Genomic DNA, 27,068 nt, shown 5'->3' on the forward strand with positions numbered 1-27,068 from the left:
AAATGGGATAAACTGGCCCAAAGAAAGGGGCCAGAGGCCCCATGCAAGTCTAAAATCCAGCAGGGCAGTAAAATCTTAAAGCTCCAAAATGATCTCCTCCTTTGACTCCATGTCTCACATCCAGGTCACACTGTTGCAAGAGGTGGATTCCTATGGTCTTGGGAAGCTCAGCCCCTGTGGCTTTGCAGGGTGCAGCCTCCCTCCTGGCTGCTTTCACGGGCTGGTGATGAGTGTCTGCAGCTTTTCCAGGCATGCAGTACAAGCTGTCATTGGATCTACCACTGTGGGGTTTGGAGGGCAGTGGCCCTCTTCTCACAGCTCCACTAGGCAGTGGCCTAGTAGGGACTCTGTGTGGGGGCTCCCACCCTACATTTCCCTTCTGCACTTCCCTAGCAGACTTCTCCATGGGGGTCCTGCCCCTGCAGCAAGCTTTTTCCTGGACATCCAGGCATTTCCATACATCCTCTGAAATCTAGGTGGAGGTTTCCAAACCCCAATTCTTGACTTCTGTGCACTGGCAGGCTCAACCCCATGTGGAAGCTGCCAAGGCTTGGGGCTTGCACCCTCTGAAGCCACAGCCTGAAATCTACCTTGGCCCCTTTTAGTCATGGCTGGAGTGGCTGGGACACAGGGCACCAAGTTCCTAGACTGCTCACAGCAGAGGGACCCAGGGCCCAGCCTATGAAACCACTTTTTTCCTCCAAGGCCTCTGGGCCTGTGATGGGAGGGGCTGCTGTGAAGCCCTCTGACATACCCTGGAGACATTTTCTACACTGTCTTGGTGATTAACATTCAGCTCCTCATTACTTATGCAAATTTCTGCAGCTGGCTTGAATTTCTACTCAGAAAATGGGATTTTTCTTTCTATCATATTGTCAGGCTGCAAATTTTCCAAACGTTTATGCTCTGCTTCCCTTATGAAACTGACTGGCTTTAACAGCATCCAAGTCACCTCTTGAATGCTTTGCCACTTAGAAATTTCTTCCTAAATCATCTTTCTCAAGTTCAAAGTTCCACAAATCTCTGGGGTGGGGACAAAATGCCACCAGTCTCTTTGAAAAAGCATAGCAAGAGTCACCTTTGTTCCAGTTCCTAACAAGTTCCTCATCTTCATCTGAGACCACCTCAGCCTAGATTTCATTGTCCCCATCATTATCAGCAATTTGGTCAAAGCCATTCAACAAGTCTCTAGGAAGTTCCAAACTGTCCCACATTTTCCTGTGTTCTTCTGAGCCCTCCAAACTGTTCCAACCCCTGCCTGTTAGCCAGTTCCAAAGTCGCTTCCACATTTTTGGGTATTTTTACAGCAGCACCCCTCTCTACCAGTACCAATTTACTGTATTATTCTGTTTTCACACTGCTGATAAAGACATACCCAAGACTGGGTAATTTATGAAGAAAAAGAGGTTTAATGGACTCACAGTTCCACATGACTGGGGAGGCCGCACAACTATGGTGGAAGACAAAGAGGAACAAGTCACGTCTTACACAACATGGCAGCAGGCAGAGAGTTTTGCAGGGAAGCTCTCCCTTATAAAACCATTAGATCTCGTGAGACTTATTCACTATCACAACAGCATGGTAAAGACCTCCTCCCATGATTCAATTACCCCCACCAGGTGCCTCCCACTTGTGGGAATTCTAGATAAGATTTGAGTGGGGACCCAGCTGAATCATATCACTCAGTCTTTCCACCTTTTAATCTGGAAAGTCTGGTCACAACTGCTTAGAATTTAGGCCCAGGAGCTACTAAGAATTAGTAGAATATTTGGTTTAATAGAGTCTTAATAATTTTCATGAATTTTTAACTTCCTCTTAGAGGGCAACATTTATGTGACTGTACATTCTCTCCACTTTTTCTAGAGTTCCTCCATAGGCATCCTCAAACAGAATGGTATCTTAATAGTGTCTCACTTGTCAAACAAACTCTTATTTATTTGAGACATCATGGGAAGGGTCACAGCCTGTTCCTTGAAGGCTTTGCAAAGTAATCAGGCAGTGTAAGTGATGGCAAGCCCCCTGGATGTGGACTCAGCCCACCTGAGTTCTAGGCCTGGCCTTGCCTTTAGGTCACTGTGTGAAGCCAGACTAGTTGCCTCCCTGCCCCAGCCTCAAAACTGCTATAGCCATCAAAACTGAACTAGGACCAGACAAACTCTAATATCCCTTACAGCTCACACTCTGTGATACCAAATACTTAGAGTTGGAAAGCATGTCCCTCTTGGGCAAAGGGTTGTGGTCTAAGGGAAAGAAGCTGAACTGGAAGTTGTTGGTGACAGAGCTACCCCAAAGATTGAACACAGACAGCCCTCATGTCCTATCAGGTCTAAGGCCTGCTTAGTTTGTCCCACAAAATATAAAGTTGCTTATTTTTTTTCTAATTTACTAATATTTAAAGGTAAGAAGATTTTATATAAAAATCTGGATTGTCAGCTTTTCTTGAAAAACTAAAAAATCTAGCAACCATGGTCCCCCACATTTCCCAACTGCAATATGATCGGGAGCTGAGTAGCAGTTGCCCCATGAAGTGGGTCAGGGAAGTTAGAGACTATTGATATCTTAAGCACAGACTGCAGAAGGTGATTTTCCATGAAAGGCATGTGAAGCTCTCATGTGAAGGATCAAAAAGGGCTCTTCTTTCTTAACATAGAACAGAGAACATATCATTTTAGACATCAGCTCATAAGCAATACTAGTTCTATATTCATTTTCTTCGTTGAAAGTAGTCTATTTGGTGAAGATTCCAGTTTTTTCACATTATAGCTTTCATAGGGAAATAGCTATGATGGTTTGCATAAAATGTTCAGACCTTATCTACCTAGTAGTAAATCTAACAAAGGGAGTGCAAGATCTTTATAGGAAACGTATGTAAAATGTTATTTATGCATTGAAAAAGAAGACAAGAAAAATGGCATGATATAACATGATCATGGATGAGAAGATTCAATATTGTAAAGATGCAAATTTTCCCCCAATTAGTCTATAAATTCAATGACATTTTAATTAAAAATGTACCAAATATTTCAGGTATCCTGGTAAATTTATTTTCAACTTAATCTAAAGGCATAAAATACAGGAAAGGCCGAGATAATTCTGAGAGAGAAGACAAAAGAGAGGGCAATGTTATAATATATATGAGGCTTATAGCAAGGATATTATAATTAAAACAGCAAGGTATTGGTATAGTAGTAATCAAATACACAAGTGCATCAGAACAAAAAGCTGGAAAATAGATATATGCATATATAGAAATTGCTGTATCTGAAACTGCAAATCAGTGCAGAAATGATGAACTACTTGATATGTAGAAATTATCTTTCTTTATAGAAAAAGAATTGTATTCCTACCTTCCCTTATGCAAAAATAAACTCCAAAGAATTAAATACCTAATTGAGAAAAACAAAACTCTGAAACTATAATTTAAAAATGGAAAATATCTTTATAATTTCAGATCTAGGAGGAATTTCTTAAAACAAGTAATAAAAGCAAATGTTATTTTTTTAAAGATAAAGTTAGGCTTTATTTTAAATTTTTATATGACGAAGGATATCAAGCAAAGGCAATAGTCAACTGGGAAAAGATACTTTCAACATTTATAATGGGCAAAGGAGTTGTATTCAGAATGTTTAAAGAACTTATAAATCAGTGAGAAAAAATACAAATAGAAAAATGGGCAGAAGATACTAAGAAGCAATTTTTAAATTTAATTAATTAATTTTTTGAGTCACGGTCTTGCTGCCTCCCAGGCTGGAGTGCAGTGGCGTGATCATGGCTCACTGCAGCCTCAACCTCCCAGACTCAAGCAATCTTTCCACCTCAGCCTTCCAACTAGCTGTAACTACAGGCACATACCACCATGCCCAGCTAATTTTTAAATTTTCTTGTAGAGATGGAGTCTCCCTATGTTGCCCAGGAATGGTCTTAAACTCCTGGGCTCAAGTGATTCCCCGGTTTTGGCCTCCGAAATTGCCGGGATTACAGGCATGAGCCACTATGCCCAGCTTCTAATAGGCAATTCACAGGAGAGGATGCTCAGGTACATAACACAATATGAAAAGATAATTAACTTTACTAGTAATCAGGAAACGTCAAATTAAAATAAGAGAAATAAAAACATACGTCCACACAAAGATTTGCAATTTTATTTGTAATAGGCAAAAAACTGGAAACCACCAACTGTTAATTAAAAGATAAATATATAGACAAAATATAGTATATCCATACACTGAAAAAAAAAACCTAAGCTCTGATAATAAGATGGATGAATCTCAAAAATCATTATGCTGAGTGAGAAAATTCAGACTAAAAATATATATATAATGTTATTTCATTTGTTTAAAAAATCTAGAAAATGAAAATTAATCTATATTAAAAGAAAACAGATCAGTTGTTGCCTTGTGTATTCATTTCCAATTGTTGCATATTAAATTACCTTGAGCTTAGAGACTTAAAACAACGCACATTTATTTTCTCCTAGTTTCCATGGGGCAAGAGTTACCCAGGCACTCTGCTCAGACTGAAATCAGGGCTGCAAACTCATCTGAGGCTTTAGGTCCTCTTGCAAGCTCTTTGGTTGTTGGCAGGATTCAGTTCTTTACAGCTGGAGGACTGAGGCCCCACACTCCTACAGGCCCTGCCCTTCTCTGCCACAGGGCCCTCTTCACACATGGCAGTTTGGTTCTTCCAGGCTACCAGGACAGCTTGCCTGCTTTTTCAAATCTTTGTGGCTTCTGTTTCTGACTTTTAGAACCTCTTTTAAAGAGCTCATATATTATATCAGGCCCATTTGGGATAGCCTCTCTTTTGATTAACTTAAAGTCAACTGATTAGGGATGTTCATTACATATTGCAAGAACTCTTCCCCTTTGCCACATAATGTAGGCTAATCAGTGAGTGTTGTATCATTATTTTTACAGGTTCCACTCACATTCGGGTTAGGAAATTACACAGGGTTTGTACACCAAGGGGTGGGAAACTTGAGGCCATCTCCTGTTTACCACACCCAGGGTCGGAAGTTGAGGGAAAGATGTAAATAAGGCAGTCTCATTTTATCAGTGTTCTTAACTACTTTCTACATTGCTATGTGTTCTCCCTTCTTTTTAAAATGGGACCTTTTCCCTAATACAATGGAAATGTCAATTGCTTTTCCTTTTTCATTGTTCCATCATGTAGACACATGAAAAAAAAATACTATTTTAAGAACAAGATGATCAACGTCTACAGTGCATTGAGTGAATAAAAAATTGAGAAAGAAATGAATTGCAAAGAGGCACAAGGAAACTTTTAGAGGTGTCGGAAATCTTCAATATCTCAATTGTGGTGCTGGTTTTATGGGTATAATCATTTCTTAAAATTCATCAAATTGTACCCTTTAGATATATGCAGTTTGTTATATATCAGTTATGCCTCAATAAAGTCATAAATTAAATAAAAACATTTTCACCCATCAGATTGGCAAAATATTGAAAGTCTAAAAGTACCAAGTATAAGCAATGATGGGACATAATGGAAACACATACAGTGCCGGGGCAGGAGTGTGTAAACTACAGATGGTTTTGGTCATACCTAGAAAAAAAGATGAATACGGCTATATTTTTAATACCCCCAAATTTCACTGCTATATAGATATTGCAGAGAAACTCACCCATTTCCACCAAGAATAAATACAAGGATACTCATTGTATATTGTTGCAATAACAAAAATTGAAAACAACTTAAATGTCCATCATTAGACAAATGAATAAGCATGACATATTCATAAAAGGAAACACTATTCAGGAGTTAAAAATGAATAAAGGGGTCTGTATATATCAACATAGATCTTAAAAATCTAATGTCTAGAAAAACACATTGCAGATCGATTGTTCATTATGATAACATCTATGGAATAAAAGTGCAAAATATTGCTGCATGCTATTTATTGAAAAATATAGGTAACACATGTACATAACAACATGGATGAGAAAAAATACACGTTCATGACTTTGGGAGAAAAGGGAATAAAATTGGAGACAGACCTAAAAGGGAGCTCAGTTTCATCATCTATTTTTTTCATTTAAAGGATTCAGAAGCAAGTATGGAAAACATTAGTGTTTGTTCATGCTGGTGGCGGATATTGAGCGACTGTTATACAGCAAATGGACTCCCTGCCCCACACACATAGAAGCTAATACTATGGCACCAGCTTTTGAGAAAAGAAAGGCTTTGTTACAAGGCTGGCCAGCGAGGAGACAGGAGAAGGACTCAAATCAATCTCCCTCACTTGGGGCCTGGGGCAAGTATTAAGGGGTTGGATGACAAGAGAAAGGATTTACAAATGTTGGCTTGGCAAGGTCCAGTTGGAGGTCTTCAAATTTGACCATTTACAATAAGGCATGTTGAGGCAGATTTTAGTCCCAGATCTTCCTGGCCAACAGACCCCTTACTTTGAAAGAGTGCCGGTGGTCATATTGCAGCAGGTTCTGGTCATGTCCCATCTTCTTGGTTCCATGAGGAGGAATCATTGGTTCTGGATGTTGTTAGAGGTCAAAGCTGTTTCTGTTACACATGCCTAGGCTGTATCACTTGCAGTCTTGGCTCTGTTAATGCCTATAAGCCAATGCAACATTCTGTTACCAGCAGAATAGGGCCAGGGCCAGTTTGGGCTGGTTTGGCAGTTACATAAAGTTTCACTTTATTTTGTTTTTAAATTATCACCTATAAATAACCCTTGTCTAAATATGAGAATAACATCAGAAAAATCCAAAGTGAGAGACATTCTATAAAATACTTTGCCAGTTCTCTTCAAAATGTCAAGGTCATTAAAAACAAGGAAAATCTGAGAAACAGTCTAAAGAGACATCATGAATAAATGTAATGTGGTATCTTGAGTAAGATTCTAAAACAGAAAAGGCACATTAGGTTAAAAACTAAGAAACTCAGAATAAATTATGAGCTTAAGTTGGTAATAACATATCAATGTTAGTTCATTAATTGTGTCAACTGTACCCTAGTAATGTCGAAAATAAAGGAAGCTGGGTGCAAGGTATATGGAAACTCTCTGTTATATTCTTGCAACTTTTCTGTAAATCTGAAGCTATTTTAAAATGAAGAGCTTATTTTTTTGAAAAAATCATCACCTATAGTTCAAAGAAAACATCTTGGTGGGGTGTCATGTAGGAAAATACTATTTTGAAGGTAGGCCAGTCTATATTGAAATCCTGGCCCCTCCACCCATGCCCACAACACCTTTGGGACTACTTCAGCTTCCATTTCCTCTTTTGCAAAATGAGAACAATCTCTACCTTGGAGAATGATTGAGACATTAAATAGGAATGCATAAAGCATTTAGCACATAGTAAAGGCTCAATAACAATTACTTATTATTTCCATTTTATTGTAGTTATTGTATTATTATATATATCAAATGTGTTTGTTTTGATTATTAGGTAAGAAAACCATAGTATCTTTAAACCTTCCGGATTAAAAAAAATAAACAAGCTTCGCTTTGCAATCACTCTGTTAGCACACACCAAAATGTACACAATATCAACAATCCCTTTGATAATATGGGGCACTTTGGAGGGAGGGGAGCTATTAGTAAGTTTACTGGACTTTATTCTCTTTATTCTTAGGTGAATTTTCCTTACCACTCTTCATAAGTTCAGACCAAAATATCTTCATTACACCACTATTCAGTGAGAGGGAAGGACAGAAAGGAAAAGCTTCGGACAAAGACAGTAATCTTTCCTCAACTAAATTAAGGAAGAGAAAGTACAACCCTTGTGTGTAAATTTTTTTAGCACAATGATCCTTCTTCCTAGCATATGTGCCCAATCCCAATCACATTAGATCCATCCTGTTAGCGGGGAGGAGGGGAAAGGGTGGTCTTCCTGCTGCCCTTACCTCTCTCCATTTTATCTTTAAAATGAAATATTGTGCCATCACAAAAATCCTGTTTTCACAGAATAGTGCATGAGATGGAAAAATGCTCATGATATAAACATCAGGGAGGAAAAGCAGGATTAAACTCTATCTATAGAGTAATTCACATTTTGGGGGGAAATGAGCAAATATTCATGTGCAAAGAGAAAATACTGTAAGGATAAACTCTCCACCCAAAGAGTAGTCAGCTGATTGGTGGTATACAGTAAACTTCATTCTGTATAGTTTTTGTGTTTTTCAGACAATAATAGACATTACTTAAATAGACTGAAAAGAGATAGGGGAGGTATAGGTTAATTTGTTATTATGGGTATACATGCTACAAATGATTAATGGTAAACAATGATATGAAGGTGGTTTACAGTCCCAGGAGATAACTCCTCATGTAGGAATAAGATTCAAGGTGCTCTTCTCCAATAACAATATTAAGATACCATTTTTGAGCTCTCATTATAAGCACACTTCCAAGCTCTTGGCAGGGACTATTTTCATTGAATTCTTAGGCTGTGGGATCTGCCTGCCTAGGTTCAAATTCAGGCTTCATCCATTACTATCTGTGTGACCTTAGGCAGGTTACTTAATCTCTCTGAACCACAGTATTCAGATATGTGAAACAGGGATAAAAATAACACTTATTCATGGAATTATTATAAATATTAAATGAACTTATGGAAATAGACTTTTTTATTTTTTTTTAGTAAGATGAAGTCTTACTCTGTCACCCAGGCTGGAGTGCAGTGGCACAATCTCGGCTCACTGCAACCTCTGCCTCCCAGGTTCAAGTAATTCTCCTGCCTCAGCCTCCTGAGTAGCTGGGATTACAGGCATGCGCCACCACGCCCAGCTAATTTTTTTTGCATTTTTAGTAGAAATGGGGTTTCACTATATTGGCCCAGCTGGTCTTGAACTCCTGACCTTGTGATCCACCCGCCTCGACCTCCCAAAGTGCTGGAATTACAGGCATGAGCCACAATGCCCTGCCAGAAATACACTTTTAAAAATGTCCTAGCATATAATAAGTGTTCAACAAAAGTTTGCTAAAAGTATGCCCATTATGTGGATGAAGATGATAAGGCTTAGAGAAGCTGAGTGATTTTCCAAGGTTATGTGCCTGTAAGTGGGGAAGCATTCAAACCCTTGTCTTCTCAAACGTTATTCTTTTAATCATTGTACCACAAATTACTTTCACTAATTAGGCACATGAAGCTTAAGGCTCTGCAGACAGTTGACTTGGGCTGGAACTGTCACCAGTAACCTGCATTCTTTCCCTACTTTATGTCAGCCACAAAGAAAGAATGTCAAATTAGAAAGGCAATCAGGTTTTATTCAGTGGCCAAAGAAGGGGAGCTCATGATCTAAAGGCACCTCTTCCCAGGCAATGGGGGGGTATGGGAGTTTTAAGGAGTTGAATGTAGGGGGAGGTATGCAGGCATGTATAGGGTGGAGTTCCAAGTGGTAGGTGCATTTCATGAACATACTTCTCCATATATTGCATGTACACAAAATGGCGGTGATCTTCACTTAGCAGAGGGGATTTTAGTATGATAATGATATGTTAATCATTCAAAGGTAACTAGAGGTCACCTCCTTTGGTCTGCACCAATTTCTCACCAGTCTTGACTTCCTCTGATAGGGGGTCACAAAGTTGCTTTTGGCATCCAGTCCGTTTGGTTTCTTCAAGCTGTTGTGCCTATCAATAAAGAGACTAGAAGAAAAAAAAAACAGCTAAAGTTTTTCCACTGCAGGGCAGTTCTGGTGACAGAATTTCTTTTTTTGTCTCAGCAAAGAATTTAAGTTGCTTTGCATTCAAATTCAACTTCAAAATTAATTTAAAATAATTTTAAAATAACTCTAAAACTATGTCGAGCCTTCTAGTTCTACCAGAATAAATATGCTTCTTGGGTATATCCATACTGACAGCTGCATTTCTTCAAGAAATGACATGACAGAAGAGTGTCCTCCTAAAATTCAAACTTGGAAGACCAACCGGTCTCAAGCTACTTGTTTGAAAGGATGAGTTATATAAAATGGCATGTTCTTTATCTTAAAAAAAAAAAAAAGTATTACAAAGCCCCAAGGAGACAATAAAATGTAAAAGAATCTGTTACCTTGATTTTATTTACTGCTTTTTTTTTTGAAAGCCAACACTGAGCTATATATTGATATACAAGACAAACCATTTCTTGGCATATTTCAACTTGTCTGAAAGTCAGTTACTTTGGTTACAGCTCAAAGGACAAGTTCTCAGTAAAGAATAAATAATGTATTCACATTAATCATTTCCCCAGTGTATAAAGTATGTATCAACTAGGATGAGAGAGAGACTGGCCTTGGGAAGAAAAGTACATACTTAGAACAAGGGTCTCAGCAGATTTCTGTCCTTTGATGAGCTCAGGATAGCTCAGGTAAGCCACATGGAACCACTGCTCAGAAATCCATAGGACAGGGCCCTCACGCCCCAGCTCAGCCACTGGTTGTCTCTGAGGAGACAGAAGCTTCGTATTTAACCCTTCTTGGCCTTTGGTCTCCCTCCACAATGGAGGAGTGGGTGGAAATAAGGCAGTGGTTCTCCAAACTGGTAGATTCTGATTAATCCCCTAGAGGGGAGCTCAGCGCATACAGAGATTCTTGGGCTCAAACCCAGATCTACTGGATCAGAATCTCTGGATATGTGGCTTGAGAACCTGCGTATTAAACAAGTTCATTAGCTCTTTCTCATACAGTTCTCCGAGTTCTCACCACACACTCTTGTTTAATAACCACCAGAGTGATGATTTCTGATTTCCAAGGTCCAAGCCAAGTATACTGTGGCAGAATAATGATTCCTTCAGTGACTCTCAACTCCAGAAATGGAAACTGAATAAGTCAGTAATTACCTCTAAGCACTAGTTTTTTCTAAAAATGTATTTTCTGTCTGCTCATTTAATTTCCTTATCTTTTTTATTGTCTTTATCTTTGAACCAACAATTTCATAGTTGGGAATTAAACGAATTGCAGCGTTGTTTACATGATATCTTCCATTTATTGATTAACTACACTGTGTTCAGACACTAGACTGTTATGTATCATCTTGAATATTAAAAATGAAATCTCAAAGAGTCGTTATTCTCTTTTCACAGATTTTAAAAAGCAGGTGTATTGAGGCTAAGTTGGCCAAAGCCACAGAATTCATGATCAGAAAATTCAGGATTTGAAATCATTGTTAGAAGATCAATAACATGTGCTGTTTATATCACATTATTGCCTCTGTTTAGTAATTGTAGACTAATTAAATATCTCCAACTTGGGGAAATATTAAAATAAATTATTGTATATTCACTGTATGAAACATAAGATAGCTATTAGAAGCATGATTTACAATATGAATATGACTAGGTCAACTCTATGTATGCATGTTTTATCAACTATTGCTGCATAATAAATCATGTAAAACTCAATGCTTAAAACAGTAGGCGTTTATTATTGCTCATTTGTCTATGGGAAAACAAGTGGTTCTACTGATCAGCTGGGCTTTTTGGGTGTCAGCATTTGGGTCAGCCAGATACTGACTGGTCTAGGCTAGGACAGACAGCCTCGCTGACATGTCTAGTGGTCAACTGGCTATTGGCTGGAGCAACGGGATGATAGATGATGTGTCTCTTCAGTGTCATCCAGCAGGCTAGCCTAGGCTTATTCCCATGATGACTTGGAAAAGTTCCAAGAGAGTGGGGATTGCAAGGCAGCTTAAGACCTAGGCTCAGAATGTGCACGATTTCACTTCTGCCGTATGCTGTTGGCCAGAGAAAGATATGAGGTGACTCCAGATTCAAGGAGTGAGAAAATCAACCCTATTTCTTGCATAAGAAAAGCCACAAAGTCACATAGAATGAGTGTGGACACAGGAAAAGGAATAATAGGGTCATTTTGTTCAATCAATATGCTACACACATGAACGAGAACTGGAAGGCATATGGAAAATGCAGAGAACTGATGTGTTGGCAAGTTAGGGCTGTGAAAGATTTTTCTTTTTTCTTTGTATCTTTGTTATTTCATATAGGTGGTTATAATCCTGTCAGTGTAACAAACAATGTTTGAGAGCAAAAAACAGTAAGAGAAGCCATAGCAAGCATAAGATCAACAACTACATTACTATGCTGAAAGGATTGTATCAATAATTTGCATATCATAAACCAATATAGCCTTCTTCTCTGTAGAGCATGTAGGTGGGTAACAATGGAAAGAGCCTCAAACTACTAAAGTTAAGTAGGTCTCCAAAATATATCCAATGGCTGTGGATCTGAAGTGGAATTTAGTCATGAGATACCCAATTATTCTTAGCACTTCTGCTCACTCTGTGTATTACCAGGACTGGCACCATCTTAGGACTGCAACATTTCAGCCATCTTTGGAATCCCTAGGGAACAATTCTTCCTTAATAGACATGATTTCTGATAGTCAAAGTTTTGTCATTTAAGAACCAAAATTTCAAGTTGTTTTAAAAAAGACTGTAACTATTTTGAATAGAAATTATTAGTTAAATGTATAACTTGTTGACATCCTTGTGTTTTAAAATAGAGTTGATGGAAAACATTTTAACAGTTTTTTGACAACATTGTTCTTTGCCAGAATGCAACGACATCCTCAGAACCTGTGAAGCAGAGCAGGGTTTCTTTGCCCTTACATAAAATATTCTGAGAATGCCATGCTTTCAAGTTCTTCTTTCTGCTCCTTCATTGTTTTTGTGCTCTCTCTTGTTCCCATGGGGCTCTAAGTGTGCCTTCTTCTGACAGTTTGTTCTGTTTTACTTGGCTTCTTCTAATATGCTGTGAACTTAGAAAAACCAACCTTATTAGGACTATTTGTCAAGGAAGAGGAATTAGGCTCTAGGTAAGGACCAGGGAGCCTCTCATCTGAGTAAGATACATGGTCATTAGTGTATGAAAGGCTTGGTGACATATCCTTCGTCTGATTTTTTTTTCTTGGTTCTTGCCTGTATCAAAACATAGACAAGAGCTAGGTTGTTGGGAATCTGAAACTTTGGCACATTGCCAGATGTGAAGGAAGTACAGATATGCATGACCTGAGTGAATAAATAAAATGCATCCAATGTGGGCTAATTGTACTTAGGACATTAAATATTCCATAACCTTATTTTGTCAAAGGTCAGTTTTTCAAATAAATTAAAGACTTTTTCAAAGCATTAACACGTCTTTACATTTTATTTTAGGGTATCAGTGAGTTTGTTCATTCCACAGTTTCATTCATTCACTCCTACACTGAGAATACACACACACACACACACACAACCTTATCCTCATGGAAATTGTGTTCTTGTTTGGAAGATAGAAATAGATGTACATAATTGTGAAGTCTTAAGACAAACAGTATAACTGAAACAGATCAGCCAGTGTGGAAGTACGTAAGATGGAGGAAGAAAAGCACCTCCTAGACCTTTGCATCCCTGTAAAATGTGGTTGGTAATATCCAATTAACAGATGTTTTGCTGAGGATTTATTGTGACACAGGGTGAAGTCATATGTACTCAAAAAAGTTTATTATATAGACGATGTGGAAGGCAATCTAAACTAACAGAAAGTATAACACTGTGCTATCTGAGAGACCTAGATTCGGAGCTTATTTTCATCACTTATTTGTTGGATTTTTGCTTAGCTCCATTTTTTTTTTCTTTCTGAAGAATGGGGATAACTTCTACCTTGCAGTGCTGTTGGAAGAATAAAATAAAATGACACAAGTAAAGTGTCACAGGCAGTAGCTGGAAAAGTAAGTGTTCCATGAGTATCAGCTTCTTTCCTCTTTTCCTCTTCACAGAGTGGGTGACAACTGAGCTGGGTTTTGAAGGATGAGTAGGAGTTCACAAACCTAATCATGAATCCCCCACAGGGAAAGTGGCCTTTCAGCAGAGTGAGATATGGGCATTTGCTTCTGAAACTGGAAGATGATTTGTGAAGCTGTTGCTTCCTGGGCAGCAGAGCCAACAACACTTCTCTATTTCTTTATCTGTATTTAATAATGTTGGCTCATTAACCTAGTGGACTTATGAACTCACTGGTGCTACCTCACTAATAAGATATATTTGAGGTCTCATTTCAATCTAATAGTGATGTGGAATTTACCCTGATAGGAAGGACAGAGAAGAAAACACTAGAAATCAATAACATTGAATGACCTAGCAGAATTTTGAACATGTACAAGGGGGAGTGGAATATTTCTTCCACAATCAAGTGCCCAGGGTTTGAAGTTAAATCAGGTGTTACAAATAAGAAGCTTGAGATCTCATTATTTAGATTAGGTCTGTCCATTCATTCAATGGGTATATATTTATCACCTCTCACTTGCAAAATATTGGGTTAAGAGAACAGACAAACATGAAGATGGCTAACTATGACACAGGATGAAATGAGGGTTATACATGAGAAAAAACTAAAAAGGATGGAAGTGGTAATTTATCTGGTTTTTTGAAGGAAAAGTAGAGTCATGGTTGGCCAAGGAGAGAAGCAAAGCATTCTATGTGGAGAGAACAGCATAAACCAAGGGCAGAGGCTTGAAAGCACGTGGCTGCAAAGGAAAGAAAAAGAAAGTGTGAACTGTTACACAAATCATCAAGCCCATTAAAAACAAAACCAACAAACAAAAAGAAAAAAAAAAAATCACTGAGAAGTACAGCCAGAACCAACATAATCTTTCCTTGGAGCCCTCATTTAAAAAAGTCATAGTTTCCCTTTTCTTTTTTTTTTTTTTTTCTTCCCTGTTTGTGACTTAGACCTTTCCAAAGCACCTGTATGCATTGCAGCAGGCACTGTTAAGGCCATGCACCTAAACCTGCGGAACTCACCACACAGGACTTCAGCATTCTGTCTGTAGGCCAGTTCTCTCTAACTGAGGGCTTCAGGCTGTGAAGACGGATAGACCAGAAAGGCAGGGAATTTGATGCTTGCAGGAGCCAATAAGAGAAAGGAGTTGGAGGATAAATTCACCTGCTTCCCGCACCTCCTATAATACCTCTGAAGCATGTTCACACTATCTTCCAGAGCACCCCAGTGAGGTAGCCCCAGTTGCCTACCACAGGCACCTGCTCATGGATGCATTCTTTATCAAATCCCTTCATTTCCCTGTCTCAATTCCCCACTCTCTTTTCTGGAATCATCTCCCAAATAAACTACTTGCATTTATGTCCTTGTCTCTCTGGAGGACATTCTCGGGGAGGGGCAACCCCAAGACAGCATTGTTTAAGCCTTCTGGTGGTACACAGGGCAGCAGTGTTGATGAACTGACATGGAAAAGATTAGGGATGGTTTAAGGTAAGACAGCAGAATCGAAGCTGATTTTAAGAAGTGGTTCTGGGAGTATTTCCATGTGCTTTTGGACTTTAATTTTTTAAAATTTAATTGTATCTTAAGGAGGATTAAATGAGTTAATTCCTATGAATTGCTTAGGAAAGGGCCTGGCACATACATTTCAACATTGTCATTGCTTTTATTGTTTTTAGATTAGCCCCTCCTCTTGTTTTGGTGTGTGGCAGTATGCTCCCTGAAAGAGGCAGACCCAGACAAGAAAGAGGTAGGAGAGGGAGGGATGGGCCTGAGGCCTCACTGATCTTGTTTCCACACTGTGGAGCTGATGCCTGCAGGCAGCTTCTCTCACCTTTGGTGAGACTCCTCTTCCTGCTCAGAGCTTGTGTTGAACATGGAACTCACCTTGTATGACAAGTTATGGTGGCCTTCTTCATGATCATTCAATGTAATCACTAACCTCATGTGCTGTACAAAGATTCCCTGTCAAGTTCCCTGTGGGAAAAGGGAGCTGGGGGAGTTGGTAATTCCAGATTTCTAAGTACTCTACCCTCCTGGCTTCTGATTCAGGAGAGGTCAGGGTTTGGAACTGATAATCCACGTTCTTTTATAAGCTGCTCGGGTGATTCCGATGGGCAGCCAAATCTGAGAACCACATTGCTATGTGGCTTTGTTCCCCAGGATCCATATCACAGAGTATTGTGTGTTATAACAGAAAGGGTGGAAGCTTTTTCTGAATAGGGTCTAAGGCTGACTTTCCTTTTCTAACTAATGTCAGAACAAGTGGCGCTACAGCCCCTTACAGGGAGTTTTTGTCTCCACACTTCCAGCAAAATGAGAGGAAAAGTGTTGCTCCTAGAGTTGAGATAAGTGACATTCTGGAAATATCAGAATGTCCTGTTCTTCAGACTGACTCTCTTAATTTGCATCATTTAAAGACTTGGGGATGGTGTAAGAAGGAACTAACATTTCAAGGAAGACATTGGTAAGACATTCTATTTTAAAAATAGAGGCACAGCTGAAGAAAGAAAACTGGTTTTTCTCTGTGTGAGAATGAATAGTTCACATGGCATTTTGGACTGTTCTAAACAGGCCTGCAGTAATACATAATCAACTATTGGAGGAAAGATAGTTTTGTCTTATATTTATGGAGGGGACACTGAACACAGAAACTAAGAATAACTGTACTTAGTACTGCACGCTTCGGTTCTCAAAGTACTTTCGCATGAGCTGCTTCGTGGTGGCTTCACCACTGCCCCATGGGATACCAGGGCTGCAGCACCTCCCCTTGCAGCCCTGAATCCGAGGGTTCGGGAAGGTGTAAATTAGAAATATAAGAAGCCTCACCCAGATAGGAGGGATTTTTTGGTTAATAAAATTGTAGAAATTTTGCCAGCTAAATGGATTACCCTCATATCATAGGGATGCAGAAACACCTCTGGCGTAAGACATACTCATCAAAAGAGAGAGGTTTTTACAAATATTTTATAAGCACTCCAATTAAAATCATGCCCCAGATCCCTTTAGACCAACTCCATTCCTTTGCTGCAGGGCATCATCACCACACACATCCCTAAGACTGGGGTGGGTCAGGAGCTGAGAGCAGAGTGGGGAGAATGCTTTCAGATGGAATCTTAAACAAGCAGATCATGACTAGGCTTTTTGGAGCTCCATGAAAACACTCAAATGTTATACACTCTACGTTTCATAAACTACATGGGGAGAAACAGACTTTCATCCTCTTTCCTACCCACGCCTTATTTTATTAAGAGCTGTAATTTGGTCTGGGTTCTGGAGGCATATTGGTTTAACAGGGGTTTTTTTTAACTCAATTTGTTGAAAAGGAAAGAAAAACCAGAAAGCCATTTTGTAAGTGTTTGATTCTGAAATGTATCTTGCCTGTAGCTTTAGGAGAGAGAGTACATTTCACTTGTGTCATTGTAATTTCCATCAGCCTCAGCTGTGTATTATTTATATACCTCAGCATTGTTATTCCCATTTTATAGGTGAATAAACAGAAGTTTGGAAAGGCTAAGAGAGTCTCATCAATACACGCAGTTGGCTATGACACCCCCCCTTCATGGGGAAATGATCAGCGAAAAAGTCAAGTACCTCTTGATCAAATTTACTATTCATATCTCAGTGTACTGGGCAAGATTATTGAAAATGGTTTCCATGTTTTTCTTCTTTCACTCTTATTACAGTACTAACAAGATTCTTGTAAAAACTGGACCTCAGGGATTCTTTCTGATATAAAGTCTTAATCCTTAATCATAGCAACAACTATTCATCTTCTGGTTCCATACCAGGCTTTAAGAAATGTGTGTTAGGAACAGCCAAACTCCTAAGCCATCAATTTGCTGATAGAGCTCTCCCTGTTATAAAAAATAATAGAAGGAAAACAAACAGATGTATCTCTGCTATTTTTGACTAGAATTATGAAAATAGGCATCAGAAAAGTCATTTATTTTCTCTTCTTTAATAATAAGCAAAGACTTATTTAGTGCCTACTATGAACAATGTAATATTGTGTGCTATGCAGGACTGCAGAAAGAGTGAATCTACTGCTCAGCAGTTTATGGTGGGACCACTTTTAATCCCCTGTACCAGAAGAGTAGATAATTATATCTATCACCAGAAATTATACAACTGAAATACAACATTGTTTTAATCTCTAAACAACTGTCAGGAAGGAAATGCCCATCTCCCACCTTGTATATGCTAAACTTGCGCACATTCGCAAGACTGGGTAATGTGGAGATTTATAACCTGGGCTTTGGAAACAGACAACCCAGGTTCAAGCCTTTGTTCAAATACTTACTATCTAGGCAGACTTTGGCAACTTACTGAACCGCACTAAACCTTATCATTTTCGTTTGTAAAATGATGATAACAATAGATTCTAGTAGATCAGGTTGAATGATAATCAAATGACATAATCCATGAACAGCGCTTAGGCTGATACCCAGAAACAAATATTAGCACCATTATTGGAATTAGAAAGGTCCATGGTAGGAAATCACAACTGCCAAATTTCTCCATTACGTAAGTGGTTCTCCACAGTTTTTCATTTAAGATCTAAAACATTTTGTTCAAATGCTATCATGTTCAGAAACCTGGGATACAGAGAAAACAGTGGAGTGGGCTGGTTGAAGCAGAGAAGGGATGTGGAACCCTGGTTCCTTTGACTGCCCCTAGCACACCCTCCCATCTTCATGGTGTGCCCTGGAGCATCTCCATGGAATTCCTGGCGTTCGGCTTAAAAAACTAAGCTATTAAATATTATGCCTGTAATTACATTGTAAGCTGAGATGATTTCGTTATTTGAATGTACCATCTATATTCTCACATATACACAAATTTCACCAAAATATTTGATGGTTGTATTTTACATTTTGAACATTGAAAGTCTAGGCCAATATGTTCATATACCTACCTTTATAATTAAGAAATATGTCAGAGTAATTCAGCATTATGTATTCACTCATGTAACAATGTGTATTGAGAATTATTTATATACCAGGCCCGTAAGTTCCTGGCTTGCACAGTAACTCAGAAAGATTCTAAGTTCCTTTCAGCAGGGACCATGTTTACCTGTTTCACCACTGTATCCACAGAGTGATACAGTACATGGCATGTGCATGGCATATAACACATACGCCATAAACAATTGCAGAACTGAAATTTTTAGGCGAATGAATGGTTGCCCTTTTACTTTAGAAGATTAACAACTTTCTCATGGATTTGAGAATTGTTGTTTCCTATTGAGGACGTGAGCCCCCAGGTGAGTTTTTTTTTTAATACTTTAAGTTTTAGGGTACATGTGCACAATGTGCAGGTTTGTTACATATGTATACATGTGCCATGTTGGTGTGCTGCACTCATCAACTCATCATTTAACATTAGGTATATCTCCTAATGCTATCCCTTCCCCCTCCCCCCACCCCACAACAGGCCCCAGTGTGTGATGTTCCCCTTCCTGTGTCCATGTGTTCTCATTGTTCAATTCCCACCTATGAGTGAGAACATGCGGTGTTTGGTTTTTTGTCCTTGCGATAGTTTGCTAAGAATGATGGTTTTAGCTGTGATATGTAAAACCTGAGTCGCCTTATCTCCTGAGTCAAAGTCTTTTTGGGATATTTAGGGAGCTTCTAAAGGGACTCAGCCCCTCCATTGGCTTGAAATGTTTATTTAGGACAGAAATGAAAGCACTTAATGATCTGGAATTATTGCCTGAGATCCAGGGCCTGTGGATGGACATCCAGGAATCCATGGACAGCCCTCCAGCAAGAATCAAAAACAAGCAACTCTTCATGGACCCAATCGATAGACTGAGTCTCCGAATACTCAGAAATGCCAGTAGTTTCAACAAATCTTTATTTGCTTCAAGCCATGTGCCTCAATCGGATTTCCATACTCCCTGATATTCCAGCAGGGGAAGACTGTTAAATCTTTCTCTACAGGGTATGGGCTTTCCTTTCTTTCTTTTTGAGACTGAGTCTTGCTCTGTTGCCCGGGCTGAAGTGCAGTGGCACAATCTCAGCTCACTGCAACCTCCGCCTCCCGGGTTCAAGCAATTCTCCTGCTTCAGCCTCCTGAGTAGCTGGGATTACAGGCACCTGCCATCACGCCTGGCTAATTTTTGTATTTTTAGTAGAGATGGGGTTTCATCATGTTAGCCAGGCTGGTCTCAAACTCCTGACCTCAAGTTATCTGCCCACCTCGGCCTCCCAGAGTGCTGGGATTACAGACATGAGCCACCGTGCCTGGCCCCTTTTCTTTCTAAAACATGAACAGCTCTTTCCTCTAGAGACAAAATAAAAGAGCATGTAGTATTATCTCTATCAAACAACCTGGCAAAGGGTATCACTCTCATCCTTATTATTGTTAGATGTTAAATGCTTGGTATGCACTTAACACCTTGTATGCATTCGTTTACAAGCGCCCAATTTTATCGGTTAGGGCAAGTGACAAGACCACACAAGTAGTAATATACAGAGCTGGAACTAGAATCCACCTGTTTGTGTTAGTCAGGTTTCAGGCAGGAAATAGCTGGCACACTCAAACAGAGTGATTGAGGGGAGTTTTTTGAAGGGGCAAATTGAAAAGAGGTAAACAAGGTTTAAGCAAAAAAGAAAAGGGAAGGAAGGGAGGAGAGACAGAGAAAGAAAGAAGAGTGAGAGAGACAGAGAAAGAAAGAAGAAAGGAAAAAGGGAAGGAAGAAAGGAAGGGAAGGGAGGTAGGGAGGGAGAGAAAGAAAGAAAAAGAAGGAAAGAAAGAAGAAAGAGAAAGAAGCTGTAAGGATGGAGAGGGCCACTTCACAGCACCTGTGGCCTTCGCTAGAGGAACATAGCCAACTTCAGGACCCATCATGGGGACTAAGGGAATAAATACCCTGACCTCAGTCTCCTCTCACCCTCTAATTACCTGGCAGTATTTCTTATTATTAGCACCTCCCATTAGGATGCCTCAAAGAAAGGGAGCTTATTGTTGGGGTCCATTAGTTCAGCCTGCTGGGACACAGATTAGGCAAGAAAGTGACTCTAGAGGGACAAACAAAAGCTCTCCAGCACAATGTCTGCCTAAAGGGGAGCATGCTTAGCCACATATATTCTGTCTCCAAATAATTCTGTTTATCCCTTATTCAGCAAATAGTCATTCCTTGGCCGCTCTGTGCTGGGCACTTTGCTTTGGGCTGAGGATACAGAGATAGTAAGATATTGTGTCTTTGAAGAGCTTAGACTCATGGTCTTCAGAAAATATGTCTTGCACATTTTTACTTGCTATTTTAACTACCATTTTCTCTCATTTTATCTCCCAAGCATGACTACATTTCCATCCAAAAATCCTAATTTTCTCAATCTTCTTCCACTATATTCCTTAGCTTTTCTTGCATCCACAAACTTTTCCCTCTACTTTCAGCTTCAGTGTAGAAATTTTTTAATAAAATTATGTTTTATTGTCATATAGATGAGTGCTTGCTATGTTGCCTAGGCTGGTCTCGAACTCCCGGCCTTGCCTACCTTATGCTCCAGTACCACAGCCCTGAGCTACTGTACCTCTCAGCTTCAGTTTAGAATTCTTTCAGACAGATTTGAAGCCTACTGAGGAAAGCTAATGATCTAATAAATCTTCAAGTGATATTAATATTATTTTTATCTCGTTAGTATTTGAAAAAGAATAGAGACAGTGTTGGAGAAAACAACTTTCTCTTACAAGGAAAATAAAAGATAAGAGGCCTAGAAAGTTCTGCTCTGATTCTATATACCTGCTCACATCACAATACATTGCATTTTACCCATGCTAGGAGCTGTGCTCAGTCAGAGAAAGGAAGGCACCATTAAAGATTTCAAGGTTGTTCCATAAGTGAATTGGATGTAAGTGCTCTCACTGCTATAGCTTGAAAGAGCTGAAATTGTTCCTGAAGCAAAATGGAAGAGGCTTGGCTAACTCTCTTGGTCATTTATTAGTATGGCCAAAGTAGCCTTATCTTTGATTGCCTCCTTTCTCCTACTGCAATGAAGAAATCCTCTGGCTCTGGATTTTCCTCTCTGTGTTTGCTAAATGCTTAGAAAGCTAGGCCTCCCACTGGCCAGCAGACAGGCCTGAAAGGACCCCTTTTGAGAGGCCAGATGTTTAGAAATAGAAGCTATAAGGCAAAGGAACTGTTGCATTTACCAGAAGGTGTGTCCACCAAAGGGGAGAGAAGCTTTTCCATTCAGAGGAAAAAAAAATTCTTTTGAAGTTGTCTGAAGGCCATTGCTCAACTGAAAGATCACAGTTGAAGCTCTGACCATATTAGAAATTAGCATTGCTAATGAGGTTTTTAGAGAATCACAGATTATTTTAATCTACTTAACCTTCTCTATAAATACTTGACTTAGAAAACATTGTACTTCTATTTCTGATAATCTAATAATGGATAAATGTTATTTTAAAGGCAGTAGCAACAATGTGAATATCATTTTTCAAACAAGAACTATCAAATATTGGCATATCACTTTATTTTTGTCAGTTCCAATTCTATGATAGAGAGTGGTAGCCGACTGTCTGAGCTATCTGATAAATTGGAAGGTTAGGACAGTCTAAGTGGCTAGCTGACAAGATTATTTCTCTAATGACAAATATATGGGCAAGTATCAAAAAATCAGCTACTCTATGTGGGCCTAGCTGAGCAAAACCCTGGGAACCCAAGCTTCTAAAAAAGCAACTGATCAATATAGTTTACAAAAGGAGCTTTCCACCATCTTTTACATGGCTTCCAATTAAATCAATATGACACTGAAATTTGCAACCCTTCCAGAATGTTCTTTGAATGAAGAGGTAAAAATAATCTGTATCTGCTATTATGAATGAATCAATTGCCCTTATTCATCTGTTCTGTATTTCAAGGCTAACCTCCTTTGAAAAAATTAGGTTTCTTTACCACCATCTCAAACCTAAATTGTTCTCATGTTGATTCACTGATTTCATCATTCATTCATTTATCCACCAAATCTTTATTGAACACCTACTATGTGGCAGGTACTCTCTGAAACACCAAGGATATGGTATTAAGCAAAACAAACAAGTTTCCTGCTTTTGTGGATGTCTTAGTAAATGGAGATAGTCAATAATAAATGAACAAATAAATAAGCAAGAAGGTATCAGGCAATAAAGTGCAAAAATTAAAAAGAGGAATTACTGGAGAAAGTGAAAGATGTTTTTAGGTTAGGTGGTTGGGGAAGAAAGACCCTCTAAGAAACAGAAAGTAGAACTAACAACTGAATGGCAAAGGAAGAGAGGGCAGGAAAAGATCTGAGGAAAGAATGTTCCAAGCAGGCATAATAGCTAGCGCAAAGGCATGGAAGGTGAGTGTGGCTGAAGAGTAGGAAAGGAGAGGGTTGAAATTAAATAAAACAAAAAGATAGATGAGACGTAGACTGCATAACACTTTAAATGCATGGGAAAGGGTTTGGGTTTTACTTACTGTAAACTTACTGGACAACTATTGAAGAACTTTTCTCAGATGAGTGATATGATCTAATTTATGCTTTAAATGGCTCAACATGGGTAATAGAGCTTTCTAGGGGTAAGAGTGAAAGCAGTGAGACCTAAAGGGAGCCTGTTGCAGTGGTCCACAGAGAGGTGACAAAAGGGTGGTAGCAGGGGAAACTTAGAAAATGTTAATGTTCTATCTGGAAAAAAATACGAGGCAGAAAGAGCTAACCCAACCAGCAGATTAGAATCTGCCTATTAGCCTTAGAACTTTATTTAGTGAAAGTTGACCCAGAAAGCCCTTTAGAGAGAATTCAGTAGAAATCCTTCAATTTAAACTTGAGAAAAACAGAGACGTGGACAAATTCTGGGACACACCCAGGGTCACAGAGCAAACCACTAGCAAACCCAAGACTGAGCCTCATACCTCCTATCTTCCCAAATGTTAAAGTGCCCAAGGCCATATAGAAACCAGCAGGGCCTGAGCGTGGATTTCATGGGCTCTTTCTACACCAGCAAGTTCCAATCTCTGGTGCAAATCTGCATAATGGGGACAGCCGAGAAGTTACTGCAGGGTCCATGCATCCAAATGTGGATTTGTCATACCCTGTACACTGAATAAATAAAAGTATAAGTGCCATCACGTTGCATCCAAAGCAGAGTGGTTAATAGCTTAGACAATGGCATACAATTAGGCTCAAATTTTAGCTTTACCAGGCATTGACTCTGTACTTTCAGATAAGTTACTTAACTCTTTGGGTCTTGGTTTTTTCACCTATACCCTGGAATAAAAATTGTAACTCGTAGTTTTGTAAGGCTCAAATAAAATGATATACCAAAAACACCCACTTAGAATAGTATCTGGCAAGGAGTAAATATTCAAGAAATCTTCACTATTATTATGTAGAAGACAGAACTTTGTTCCTTTTACTTGCAATGGGGCTCTTAATATTCAGAGCCAATGAGAATTACTCACTGGCCTCCGTGAAGAAACGATTAAGTATGGTTCTACCCTACAGGTGCATTGCTGGAAACTGCTGCCTCTTTGACCCTACTCTGACTCTGCCCCTTATCAGCCACCTGGAGGAACTGTGGCCTTCAGCACAGGGACACTATTGTTTCAGTCAATCCTTCATTTATTTATTCTGTAAATGTTTACTGAGTGCTCACTTAAATGCCGGGTGATTCTAAGCCTTTTTTTCCCTGCTTCAGATGTGTTCACTTGCTTAATTTACTCCCCTGAGTAACTTCTCTCATTGAAGTGCAGAGATTTGTCAATAAGCAGGTGAGGGGTGGCCACAGGGGAGCGGGGAGGAAAAGATTCCTATCAGAATTTCAAAGGGGCCATGGGGCATATACAGTTTGAAGAATTGGTAAGCACCCCAAAAGCTCAGGCATAGGCAACAAGCGGATCGAAAGAGATGGAGGAGAGAGGGAGCTGGACTCCCTGAGCCCAGTTTGCAGGTGTGTAGTGTAGGTGAAAGCACTGCCTTGCTCATTGTTCATTTCTTCCCCACACCTTCCCACTCACAGCTCTATGAGGCATAAGTGTAGCCATTTTACACAGGGGAAACCAAGGCTCAGGCGCAGGCCACATGACTAGTAAGTGGGAGACCAGGACTAGAACCCAAGTTGCCTGACTCCTCATTATGGTTTTTTGGTTGGTTGGTTTGGTCCCCCAACCTCCCCCTATCCACCAAGTTGTTACTGTGTGTATAAAAAAAGGAAGAAAGGGAGTAAGAGAGATGATGGTGGTGGCTATCATATGGTAGTGATAGTATGTGTGTGTGTGTGTGTGTGCACGCATGAAAGAGAGAGAGAGAAGGAGAGAGACAGAGATACAAAGAGACAGAGATAGGAAGGAAAGCGAGAGAGAGAGACAGAGAGAGGGACCTCAAAAACAGACTTTGGACGACTCCAAATTAACAACAAATTAATACCTATAAAAAATGTGGCCAGCCTATGTGCATTTCAACATTCCCGCACTGAGTGGGGACCCAAAGTAGGGGGCGGGAAGGAGAGGCACACAGACTTCCTCTCCCTGTGCTGTGGTATCTGCCTTGGGGAAACATTGTCCACGATGCCAGTGTGAGAACATGTCACCTGTGGCAGCCTTTCCAAGAATTTGATACAAATGCCCCCAACACACATTGCCTCAAGGTGCTGTGATTTCGGCCCTTCGAAGTAGTCGAGCTGAACTCCTTCCTACAGAGGTTTATTTGAAGAAGAAAGCAGATCCATATCGCACTTAAGCCTCTGAAACCATTTTAATTTTGAGGTTTTGCAGGAGACGTCTTTAAGTAACACTCCTGTGATGAGTGAGCAACCAAGTTGTAATCTGTCCCTTCTACAGTTGCCAGAGCCTTAAAAGCCTGTCTTCCAGTACATCACCTTAATGATTATTTATGGGCAGTGTACGAATTTCCCAAATGGGGATTATGCATAACAGCTATGCATTTACATTAAAATGAGGGCAATTTATTTAACAAACATATCAACATTTACTTAATCTATGCAAATCTATTCGTAAGATTTTATAAAACCACCATTTTCCCCCATACCCTTAAAACACAAAATTCTGGCTTTAAAAAAATCTCCTAGTTTGTTTTTAAGCACTGTGCTTGCAGGAGGAGGGGGCTGGCAGAGTAAAGGGGAGATGGTGCCTCTGTTGGTGATGCAGCCTGCTCGTGCAAAGCAGTCCTGCACTTCCAGTTGTGAGCCAAGAGCCAAGTGTGGGAGCTCACCATGGTGGCAGCCACCTCCCCACCAAGCAGGCAGCGTTCACCAGAGGGGAGTATCAGGTTCCTGTACTCAGCTGTGGGTTGTCACTGTCTAATAATATGACCGTTTTGCCATCTCTCTGCAAATGAGGCTGAAGCTGCTATCTGATTGGTATAACATCTCACTTTCCCTCTGCATTGATTTTCTTCTTCTCCTCCTTTGCTTCATAAAAAGAGGGACAAGTGGCTGGTGCTGTGGACAGAGAAGCTTTATTTTTAGTATGAGACAACCTCTATTTTCTTTCAGGAGAGGGAAGTTGGATTATCAATTCTTTTGTAAATGTGTATGGTGATATTTGCTCCGGTAAGTTTACAGCTATCTTGATTTACAGCTGGCTGTGGGGATATGTGTGTGCATGTATGTGTCTCCATAGGCACATTTGGATTGTACACTTTTCTTTCCAAGTATCAGTTTTTAAGTCTTTAGTAATAATCTCTATTTTTCTTGACTTTGCTTTCTTGTAATTTGTATGTTTAAACCAAAGAGGCTGTGTTGATACTGAAATGTTTACTTAAGCTGTTTAAGTATGTGCTGGGTTTCTTTGAACATAGTAAGGAAACTATTTAAGCAAACTTATATTTGCTTTATAAAACTGTAATGTCATTCTACCCTACCCCTCCTTCCTTGGAGTGTTTAATATCCTAAATACATTCATTGTGCTGCAACCTGCTTACCATTTTAATTAAAGTTTCTTCGTCAGTGTCAGAGTGAAAATTACTTAAACTCCATATACAGCTACCAAATATTATATGTTGTGCTGAAAGGTGCTAGTTTTATAAGGTCTTATAGCAGTATGTAGAATGAATGAGTTTCCCCTACGATTGGATACATGCACCTTTAAAAGGACTGAATTTAGAAAAAGTATTCAGACCACTAAATGAAGTCCTAGCATGCCATGAAAAGCTACAATCACAAGTGGCTGTTGCTTCTCTTTCGTCTTTCTTTGCACTGTGTATTTCTGCCACCATCTGTCAGATGCCCAGTCCGGGCTCCTGTGTTTCTATATGTGAAGCTAATCAGGAGAAAAGTTGCTGTTATTAAATTTAACTACTGCAAAATGACTGTCCGGTCACCATTGCTGGAAATGATTTTTAAATG

At 39.5% G+C, this 27,068-nt stretch overlaps 1 protein-coding gene and 1 long non-coding RNA gene across 4 annotated transcripts in view; one reads left to right on the forward strand and one right to left on the reverse strand.

Annotated features, from left to right (window-relative positions):
* Positions 1–27,068, forward strand: part of SYNPR (synaptoporin) — a 336,983-nt gene that overhangs the window by 140,976 nt on the left and 168,939 nt on the right. The window contains exon 1 of one of the 3 annotated variants that reach the window (XM_516566.5): positions 25,900–26,273. The exons of the other annotated variants lie outside the window; for them this stretch is intronic. Within the exon in view, the coding sequence (XP_516566.3) occupies positions 26,250–26,273 (24 nt within the window). The 5' untranslated portion in view covers positions 25,900–26,249. Of the gene's footprint in view, positions 1–25,899; positions 26,274–27,068 lie in introns of those variants that run through there. 3 annotated transcript variants of the gene reach the window in all.
* Positions 5,411–27,068, reverse strand: part of LOC112208636 (uncharacterized) — a 219,877-nt gene continuing 198,219 nt past the window's right edge. Inside the window, exons 3-4 of the long non-coding RNA XR_002943139.3 lie at positions 9,535–9,628; positions 5,411–6,588 (exon numbers count right to left, since the gene is read on the reverse strand). This is a non-coding gene — a long non-coding RNA (uncharacterized LOC112208636). The remainder of the gene's footprint in view (positions 6,589–9,534; positions 9,629–27,068) is intronic.

The sequence above is a fragment of the Pan troglodytes genome, chromosome 2 (genome assembly GCF_028858775.2).
Source record: "Pan troglodytes isolate AG18354 chromosome 2, NHGRI_mPanTro3-v2.0_pri, whole genome shotgun sequence".
Taxonomy (NCBI): domain Eukaryota; kingdom Metazoa; phylum Chordata; class Mammalia; order Primates; family Hominidae; genus Pan; species Pan troglodytes.